The 11,037-nt window shown below is 42.7% G+C and overlaps 1 protein-coding gene across 3 annotated transcripts in view; it reads left to right on the top strand.

The window, feature by feature from the left end:
• The window catches only part of rabl6b (RAB, member RAS oncogene family-like 6b), a 90,772-nt gene that overhangs the window by 14,093 nt on the left and 65,642 nt on the right, over window positions 1–11,037 (top strand). For all 3 annotated transcript variants that reach the window (XM_050050338.1, XM_050050337.1, XM_050050339.1), the window contains one exon: window positions 726–866. In XM_050050338.1, the coding sequence (XP_049906295.1) occupies window positions 726–866 (141 nt within the window). The remainder of the gene's footprint in view (window positions 1–725; window positions 867–11,037) is intronic.

Below are 11,037 nucleotides of genomic sequence, written 5' to 3'. Positions count from 1 at the left end.
GGGGGCAAACACTTTTTCACACAGGGCCATGTAGCTTTGGATTTTTTTCTTCCTCATTAATAAAACCCTTCATTTAAAAACTGCATTTTGTGTTTACTTGTGTTATCTTTGACTAATGTTTAAATTTGTTTGATGATCTGAAACATTTAAGTGCGGAAAACATGCAAAAAAGTAAGAAATCAGGAAGGGGGCAAACACTTTTTCACACCACTGTATATATACACACATATATATATATATAGGAATACAGTGTGGAGAGTCAGCTGGTCAATTTTCCACCGGACACATGCATGGCTTACGCCAACACACAGCAGGTGTGTCCCGGGCATTAGAAGCCGACTAGTGGTTTTTAGTTGGGTTGGGCTCGGCCAGACTCGGACTCAGTATTTTATGCGATGACCTTGGACGGGCTGGGTTTGGGCTCCAACTCGCACAAGTCGGTTCAGTTTAGGTTGTATATGTCTGGCCAGTTGAGAACTGTTGTTCGCGCTTCAATTGGTGTCTCCAGGACCACATTTTGCCAAGATGACACACACATAAAGACTCACAAGGTGAAAACAATCCCAGCCATTGGCACACCAATATGGAGAATTCTTTAAATCCCTCCATTTCCACCTCCACTGAACCTTGACTATTTAATTTCTATTTGTCTAAGCTTCTTTTTTGTTCTCTTCACCCACCCACAAATCAATGTTGTATTTTATTTATTTTTTTGTCAATTGCAGGACTTTTAACTACATCCTGAGGGAACTGCCCAAAGTACCTACCCATGTGCCGGTGTGTGTGTTGGGAAACCACAGGGACATGGGCGAGCATCGAGTTATCCTCCCTGATGATATAAGAGACCTGATTGCTGGACTTAACAGGTAGAGACCAGTACTTGGCTAAATGGTAGTGACGGGTGTACAAAGCTTTTAAAGCTATGGGGCTCCAAACACAGCAAACACAGTGACACTTGGTGGCTTTTAAAACTTAAAGCAGCTGTGTAAGATGGGCTAAGGTGCCACAAAATACCTTTTTCTTTTGAATGGTTTTAGTGTCGTGGGAAATAAAAGTTCAACAAGCCTGCGTGTTATTATTAAATCTTAAATACTTTTGTTCAGAAGTGCTGCAATAGATGTAGATGGTATTATGCAATATCTCAAAGTAAAATAAGTAATCAATGCATTTTCCAAAAAGCCTACAGATAAAATATTTTTTTGCTGACACAAAATATAAACCCCGATTCCAAAAAAGTTGGGATGTTTTGTAAAACATAAATAAACACAATACAATGATTTGTAATTTTTTTTTTTTTTTACCGATATACTGTTGAATACAGTACAAAGACAAGCTATTTGATGATCAAACTGATAAACTGAATTTGATGCCTACAACACATTGTAATAAAGTTGGGATAGAGGCATGTTTACCACTGTGTGACATTGTATTTTCTTTTAACAACGCTCAGTAAGTGTTTTTATTTATTTATTTATTTTATTTTATTTAACCATTATTTAACCAGGAAGTCCCTTTGTGATTGAAAATCTCTTCTACATGACAGACCTGAGATATGAGAGATCTGGCCAAGGTAGCAGCCAATCAGAACACTTTTAAAATGCAACAAATACAACATGTAGTACAAAAAACAACAAATCAGTTTGGGAACTGAGGACACTAATTGTTGAAGTTTTGAAAATTAAAGTCTTTCCCATTCTTGCTTGATATATGACTTCAGTTGCTCAGCAGTCCAGGGTCTTTACTGTCATGTTGTGTGCTTCACTACATCAAGTCTAAAAATGCACTCGGTAGTTTAGTAAAAATGTGTATCAAGATCTTGGGAGTTCAGATGAGTACATTATCTGGCGCATTTCACAAACAGATAGGAAGGAAAGCTAATGTCATCCTTTCCAACAGCTCCTACCCCTCATTCTCAGAGTTTTAGTTTTCTCCTTCTGGCTCTCAGCTCAGATCTCCCCCTGTTAAAAGTAACAGATACTTCTTCATCGTTAATGCCAGGTCTCTTCTGAATGTAGGACGGGAAGAATCTGACTGCGTACTGTGGCTACTCTTTTGACTGGTTGTTATTCTTAGTATGATTATGTGATGATTTATGGTGATGATGATGACGATAATGATGATGACGATGATGATGGTTGTTGTTGATGACAACGTTTTATAGATGTCTATAGATACCTAGGATGTTTGATGTTGGAAACTGTGTCATGGTGGAAAGATGTTGCTCTTGTAATCCATCTTATCCATCTTGCAGGGTCAGTATGCACTTTACTTCCACTTCAGATGCTGCTAACCATTCAATTTTTTTTTACATGGCTGTATTCCAGTTAGGGTTGGGTAAGTATGAGAAAAAAAAAAGCGGTCTGGTTTTTGTAAAAAAAAACGCATCAAGTCTGTAATACCGGATTTTCACCACTTGGGGGCGCAATTGACTCATTTAAAATAAAAAAACGACCTTAGGACAACAGAGTGACAGTAACAAGTTGTTTCTTTTATTCCTTACAAATAAATTTTGCAGCTTACTCAATCAGTGCAAACAAGGGTTGCCTCCTTCGTCTGGCTCAAAGCCAAAGTGTTGCCATAGTGGCGCATTCTTTGATTTTGTCGAGACTAAATTGCCCGCCATTATCGACTCCCCGTCACTGTTAAACAAACTCCAGGCTACAGTAGAGGCGCATGCGCACTCGCACCTCCTAGCTCAGTCCCCGCTCCACCCCCCTCCCTCTCCTGCTTGCTGTGCGCTTGGTGAAGAGGCAGACACAGGTGCTCACAGACTCGGGCGTACTATAAGCGGAGCAGACTCCATGTAAAAATGTCCATGAAAAATCCCCGCAATGTGAAAAATACATGCCGAACAGTCTTTTGTGTGACACTGGTGCGCGGAGCGGAGTCCGCGCGGTCGTGCTTTGCGCGCACAGGGCTTGCAGACGTCCACTTTTACGGGGCGGACCTCTGCGGGGTTTTCCCACACAGTTTTTCACAAAGTGATCGTCTTTGCTTTTCAACAACTGAGCCTTTTGAGGATGCCCCTTTTGTACCGAGTCATGATCTGTGACCAATTAACTTGTTTACCTGTGGAATGTTCCAAACAGGTGTCTTTGAGCATTTTGCAAGTTTTTTGTTGCCTCTGTTCCAACTTTTTTGGAATGTGTTGCAGGTACCAAATTCAGAGTGAGTGTATATTTAGGCGTCAGATCTGTGCAGAGCACCAGAACAGAAACACCAACACATAACGGACGGGAAAAGATACATAATGGAGTCCGAGCTGTCCAGTCTGAGGTCTGAACTCCACCACATTGAGAACCTCCTGGATGTTGTCCTCCAGAGGCAAACTCTCCTCCTCTCCCGGCTAGATGTGCTGCAGCAGGACGTGCCCAACAGCCCTGTGTGTCCAGCAAATACCGAAAATCCAGGTCCATCGGCTGCTCATCCTCTCTCCTGGGCATCTGCTGTGAAGAAACAGAGAAGGATTTCTCTCCCGCTGTTCTCACCGGACAGAGATGAGGACCCGATCCTGCTGTCAAACTTTTTTACACCGCTGGAAAAGCTAACAGAGCTAGCGGCTCCATTGACTGCTCCGGAGCAGCTTATCCCGACTCGCTCCAACATAAAAGGAAAGCGTCGTAAATCCCCAACAAGCGCAGAATCTCGTGGAAAACGCTGTTGATGTTTCATTCCCCCTGCTGTCTTAAATTCCGAGCGTGCTACTGCTCGTCCCCTGCCATCGTCTCACCTGCCCAGCGGAGCACCGGTCACTGCTGCGTCCAGTGATGACGTCATCGAAAGCAGCCACTCACCAGGTGCATCTATCTCAATCGACTCTCCTGGCCAGTGCGTAATCCCAGCTAATGCCGCTAGCGGCATTCAGCAACACCTCTCCTCCAAATTCTCCGTCTACAGCGGTGGTTGCAAGAACGGGCAACCCGAGATCCTTATAATTGGCAACTCCATAACAAGATCCATTGAGCTCCCAGGCGCAATCACTTACAGCCTTGCTGGTGCCAAAGTTGCAGATCTCAATGAACTGACCCCAGTGCTCACAGACCTCCACCCTTCTGTCCACACGCTGATCGTACATGTGTGTACTAATGACGTCATGATCAGACAATCAATCGCACTCCGCGATCAACTAGAGTCTCTTGCGGTTACAATCCAGAGCCTTGGTAAAACCTGCATTTTTTCTGGTCCCATTCCCACTACTTCAAAGAGCCCTGAACGTTTCAGTCGTTTATACAGTGTACATGAATGGCTGAAATCCTTTTGCACTGCAACTGGGCATGGCTTTATCAGTAACTTCGACTATTTTTGGACCAGACATAACCTCTACAAACCTGATGGCCTGCATCCAAACCAAAAAGGCACTAAACAGCTCATACAAAATTTCATAAATCATATTGCTTTTAACTCTGACTGATACATACCTCAGCATGGCCCTGCTCCAACCCAGTTGTATGACTACAAGAGCAAATCTAGTTCCCATCCGACTCTCTCTAACACATAAGCCTGACTTCACTTCAGCTCATCACCAGTCTCACCCTTCAACCGTTACTGCTGAGGCCATCCATAGCAGTGCTGCAGTCTTCTGTCTTCTTAATGTGAGGTCCCTTGCAAACAAGTCCTTTTTGTGCCAGGATTTCATCATGTCTAACAATATTGACTTCTTCTTTATCACAGAGTCCTGGTTAAGCCCTGGTTATACTGTTCCACTTACTGAAACATGTCCCACTAACTATTCATGGCTCAGCCAACCCAGACTGTCTGGTCGTGGAGGTGGGGTAGCTGTTATCTTTAATAATAACTATAAATGCTCCCCTGTCTCTCTCAATACTTTCTCCTCCTTTGAGTCTTTGGGTTTTCGAAGTCAAACACTGTTTTTATTCAAGAGTTTTCTGAATTTCTTTCTTTTATTATGGTCAATTATGATGAAGTGCTCATCGTAGGCGACTTTAATATCCACGTTTGTTGCCCCTCCACTTCTTGTTTTACCACAGATTATATTACCCTTTTAGAGTCTTTCAGTCTTGAGCAACTGGTTAAAAATCCAACTCACAATAAGGGGCATACTCTAGACCTTGTGCTGTCTCACTGTGTCTCCCTGGATAATATTGAATTACGTGATTTTAATGTCTCTGATCACAAAGCTGTCATCTTCCATACTCTGCTCCTGCCTCCTGCTGTCAAGCCTTCTACTTGTACTCGCTTTCGGTCTTTTAATTCTGAATCAGCTAGTCATTTTAACAGTATGTTTCTAGCTGCCTCTACCAGTAATAGCCTTAACCGCAATGATCTAGCCGTAGATGACTTGCTGGACCATTTTAACAGCACATGCCTGACAGTCCTTGATGACATTACCCCCATCAAAAGTAAACGAACTAAACAGAAGGCCCTCCCCTGGCTTAATGATTACACTAGGGATATAAAGAGGCAACGCAGGAAAGCGGAAAGGAAATGGAAGAAAGACAAGCTGAAGGCTTCGCTTGATATTCTCAAAAATCTGATGTGTGCCTATCAACAAGCTGTCAAGCAAGCAAGATACTCATACTTTTCTGATCTTGTGGCAAGTAGCTGCCACAACCCCAGGGTTTTATTTCAGGCAATAAATTCAGTGGTTAGCCCTCCACCCAATCAGCCGATTGAAGCCTCCACTGAAAAATGTGAGCAGTTTCTCCACCACTTTATCAATAAAATAGAAGGCATTAGACTTCATATCACTCCTTCGTCAAGAAATCTTCCCACCTTTACAGAACCATCCACAAATCTGCCCCACTTTAAGCAAATCTCTCTGTCAGACTTAGAGGAGTTAACCCACCACTTAAATTCCCCCACCTGTCAGTTAGACACTATCCCCACTAGATTTCTCAAAGAGGTATTTCAGACAGTCAGTCCTCAAATTCTGTCTCTTATTAACTGCTCACTAACTACTGGCTCCTTTCCATTAGGCCTCAAAAAGGCGATCATTCGACCCCTTCTGAAGAAACCCACCCTTGACCCTTTTGTTTTAAACAATTTTAGACCAATTTCAAACCTACCTTTTTTATCTAAAATTTTAGAAAAGTGCATTGCATCTCAACTTATCACTCATATGAATAACTGCAGTATCTTTGAGAAATATCAATCTGGATTTCGAACCTACCACAGCACAGAAACAACTCTTATTAAAGTCACAAATGACCTATTGCTTACTGCTGATTCTGGGGCCTGCTCGATCCTAATTTTACTAGATTTAAGTTCTGCATTTGATACTGTTGACCACAAAATCCTTTTAAATAGCCTAGAAACTCACGTCGGTATTAAGGACACCGCCCTTGCATGGTTTCGTTCTTATCTCTCTGACAGATCCTTCTTGGTTGTGATGGGAGAATTCTCCTCATCTACTGCTCCGTTTTTATCTGGTGTTTGCCAGGGGTCAATTCTTGGTCCATTACTTTTTTCCATTTATATGCTTCCCCTGGGTGAAATTATTAATAATCGTAACATTAATTTCCATTTTTATGCGGATGACACGCAACTTTATGTACCGATTGCTGGCAATAATACTGACGAATGTGCTCGTATCCTAGCCTGTCTTTACGATATTAAATGTTGGATGTCTCAAAACTTCCTCCAGCTGAATGAATGAATGAAATCAGAATTCATTTTATTCGGTCCCCCCAACCAAACCAGTGATGTAAAAGAGAATTTTGGACTATTGTCATCTAACATTAAACACTCTGCCCGAAATTTGGGTATTATTTTTGATTCAGAGCTGTGTTTTGAGCAACAAATTACTAAAGTAGTGCAATCCTGCTATCTGCAAATCAGAAGTATCACTAAGGTTAAACCTTTCCTTTCCCAAGCAGACCTTGAAAAAGTCATTCATGCATTTGTTTTCTCCAGATTGGATTATTGTAATTCTATATATACAGGACTGAGTCAAAAGGCCATTTCCCGTCTCCAGCTCGTCCAGAATTCGGGTGCGAGACTTTTAACTAATACAAGGAGACAAGACCACATAACACCCGTCCTTGCTACTTTGCACTGGTTACCGGTTAAATTTAGGATTGATTTTAAACTTTTACTCATTACTTTTAAAGCTCTACATGGCCTTGCTCCCTCATATATTGTAGAGTTACTTGTGCCCTATGAGCCTAGCCGCTGCCTGCGCTCCTCGGGTATGATTCTTCTAACTGCTCCCATAGCCCGCCTAGTCACTAAAGGTGATCGGGCATTTTCTATTAGAGCCTCTCAGTTGTGGAACTTCCTGCCTGAGGAGCTAAGGTCAGCAAACTCACTGCCCTCTTTTAAGTCACGTCTTAAAACCTGCTTTTACAGGAAGGCTTTTTTACAGTAGCTCTGTTGCTTGCCACTTTTATTGTTTTTTATCTGATTTTACCTCATTTACTCTATTTGTTTTATTATTAAGATCATTATTGCTCATCATGGTTCTATGTTTTTATCCTGACTGTTTTATCTCACTCTGTAAAGCAGATCAGGTTTTTGGTTTTATGTTTTTCTCAATGACTTTGATGATTGTGTTATTTTTACTTGATCTGTAAAGCACTTTGTAACTGTGTTTTGAAAGGTGCTATACAAATAAAGTTTATTAATAGGGCCCAAGCAGGTCTCGACCTGCGAGGTCCCTATTGTTTTTCGAATGATTATTATTAGGGCCTGAGTGACGACGAAGTCGTCCAAGGACCCTATTGAAATCATGCTGTTTATTTGGGGCCTGAGCGACGACGAAGTCGTCCGAGGACCCTATTGAAATCGCGCTGTTTATTAGGGCCCGAGCGACGACGAAGTGGTCCATAGGACCCTATTGTAATCGTGCTGTTTATTAGGGCCCGAGCGACAACGAAGTCGTCCGAGGACCCTATTGAAATCGCGCTGTTTATTATTATTATTATTAGGGCCCAAGCGACAACGAAGTCGTCCGTAGGACCCTATTGTAATCGGGCTGCTTATTATTATTATTATTATAACTATTCCGACATTTCGTGTCCCAATTTCGCCCCTCAATGGCTCCATATGCTCGTAGGCAATTTTGCTCATGGCGCCCCCTTGTGGAAACAGGAAATATTTTGCTCATGGCGCCCCCTTGTGGAAACAGGAAATGCCATCTTTTACACTGACAAACACCAACCCTAAGCTCCTGACCTGATCAACTACATTTTGTGGCCACATGACGATCAAGTTGATGAATCTCCACAGTGACACACGTGTCCTGTCATGATGCAGGCTGCCGAGGCGGCAGTGGCGACTTTTCATCCTTCGCCACGGAACATCAACTTGGTATAAATCCTTCATGCATCGTCCGATTTGCTCGAAATTTCACATGTGTGATGAGGGTCCACCCCTGAACGCACCTGGCCACATCTGGTTACGCTCGTAGCGGCACCTGGTGGATGAACGACACATTGCGTTTTTTCGCTCCTGCCAGGTTTTTTCTCCCTTCTCACTTTGCGCCACAGCCCCTGCGTGCCTCAGGCCCCTGCGGTTGCATGGGGGAGCCAGGGCCCGATCACAGCTGCTTGCAGCTTTAATTAGGGCCCGAGCGACGACAAAGTCGTCCGTAGGACCCTATTGTAATCGCGCTGTTTATTAGGGCCCTAGCGACAACGAAGTCGTCCGTAGGACCCTATTGTAATCGCGCTGTTTCGAAGTCGTCCGTAGGACCCTATTGTAATCGCGCTGTTTATTATTATTATTATTATTCCGACATTTTCTGTCCCAATGCTTCTTACTTTCCACATTCGTCCGGCCGCATCCGAAATTCGATATTTTTGGGTGGTTGCACAAGGTCACCACTAGGTGGTGCTATAATCAAGGAAAGTGCGTTTTGGGTCATAACTCCCATATACTTTGTGGCACATTCAAAAACCTTATATCCACGCGTTCAGTCAATTGTGCTGAATCTCGTGATATAGGCCACGCCCATTTCCGCCTACCGTTTTTTTCCGCAAATTCACAAAATGTCGCAAACCTACTTTTTCCAACTCCTCCTAGGCAATTTCACCGATTTGCACGAAACTTTGCACACAGCATCTGTGGAGTCTCCTGACAAAAAGTTATTTAAAGAATTTTGATATTCCGAAGAATATTGAAGTTATTAAATAGCAGCTTCCTGCAGATTTGGTACAAAACAGGAAGTGTTGCATATCTCCACATTGGTGTGTCTGAATGACATGAAACTCAGTTTACTACTTCCCCATGAGCCCCTGAGGCTCTGTGCAAAATTTCGGGTGATGACCACAAGGTGGCGCTCTTTAAATTGAAGTATTTTATATCTCAACATCAGTTGCTCGGATTAACACAAAACTTACAGCAATTGTTGTCAATGCCCTCCTGAGGATATCTGACAAAGGAGTTACCGATCTGCCACTAGGTGGCGCTGTGGTGGCAGTCTAATTTAATATTTGGCACTGTGCCAACACCATAACACTTGTGGAAATTAAATTGATAGGGGTGGTGTAGACTGGCCCCTGTAACTCGCACACCAAAAATGACCAGCAGGTGGCACTATTTTTAATGCAAAAGCGTTTTTGGCCCACAACTCCCATGTAACATGTCAAACGTTTTGAAACTTTATATCTCAGTGTTCCCTGAATTCAGCTGAATTGTGTGATGTAAGGCACACTTTTGCATTAAATTTCCATTTGCCAATTCGCGAACAATGAAAAACCTACTATTTCGAACTCCTCCTAGGCGATTTGACTGATTTGCACCAAACTTTGCATGAAGCATCTGTGGACCCTCCTGACAAAAAGTTATTAAAAGAATTTTGATAGTCCAAAAAACGCCCAAAATAAAAAACAACAAATTCCTGCACATTGTTTTCAAAACAGACAGTCTTTCATATCTTGACCAAATACAGTCAGATTACCACAACACTTACGCTAATTGTGTTCCATGGCCCGATGAGGGATTGTGCAAAATTCGGTGCAAATCGCCCAATAGGTGGCACTCTGGTGGCAGTCTAATTAGTGTGAACGGAAGTAAATTGGAAAATCTTCAAATCCCCCTCTAAAACTCATTGACTTTCAACCTCTTCTTGTCCCTCATACTTTGAGCTAGAGACACCATGTCAGAGTCAGAAGACCTTGAACTATTGGGCATGTATTCAGCTTCTACTTGTTGGAAAAATACATACGTGGGTTGGGTGCCTACCTGTATACTGGAANGGTACAGATCATCCTGAGAACATGCTGATCAAAAGTTCTTAAAAGCTTTTCTCTATGTCATGGGACGTGGCCGCTAGGACGTGACAAATTTTGGCGACTTTTCGTTTTCTTGCCATCGAATTTCGAACGGTTCTCCTGCCCACATACTTGATCTCAGCAGCTTCAAACTTGCTGGACATGATGATGGCTCCGCCCTGAACGCCCCAATATGTTAATATCCTACCTTACTCATAGCGCCCCCCGGTGGTAACAGGAAGTGACCAGTTTTTACTTTAACATGTACTAATGCCACAAACTTGACCGCATCAACTTCATTCCACTTCTAATGCATGCAGAACAAGTTGGTGAAGCTACCTTATGAACAATGTGTAGCTACGTCTAATGGTGTCCCTGTGGCGGCGTGGTGACTATCGATCCCTTGCCACTAAATACGTTTGGCTTTTTGATGGCTTCAACGACCTCATATCCTCATGAAAATAGATACGCAGGTCAAGAATGTTGAGCTCTTGCATCTGATAGGGGCGTCACCCATGAATGGGACAAAATGCCTCTATAGCGCCCCCTTGAAATTTTCAAAAACCCTCTCCATAGGATTTTTTTTGGAGTTGGAACATGAAAATTGGTACACATGTGTATGTTGTCCAGACACACATAAAAGTCTGGCACCAGTGGTCTTCTCCAAACAGGAAGTCGGCCATTTTGATTTTGACTTGTCATTTTGACATGATTTCCACATGTTGTATTTTAACGAACTAGTCCTAGGGATTTCATCCAATTGACTTCAAATTTTTTACAGATCATCCAGACACCATGCTGATCAAAAGTTGTGCTCTGCATGTTTGTAGGCCAAAGGGCGTGGCTGCTATGGTGCTGCCATTTT

The sequence above is a fragment of the Epinephelus moara genome, chromosome 8 (assembly GCF_006386435.1).
Source record: "Epinephelus moara isolate mb chromosome 8, YSFRI_EMoa_1.0, whole genome shotgun sequence".
Classification (NCBI taxonomy): Eukaryota; Metazoa; Chordata; class Actinopteri; order Perciformes; family Serranidae; genus Epinephelus; species Epinephelus moara.
Note: the sequence above shows the minus strand (reverse complement) of the source record. Positions and strands in the feature narration are given on the sequence as shown.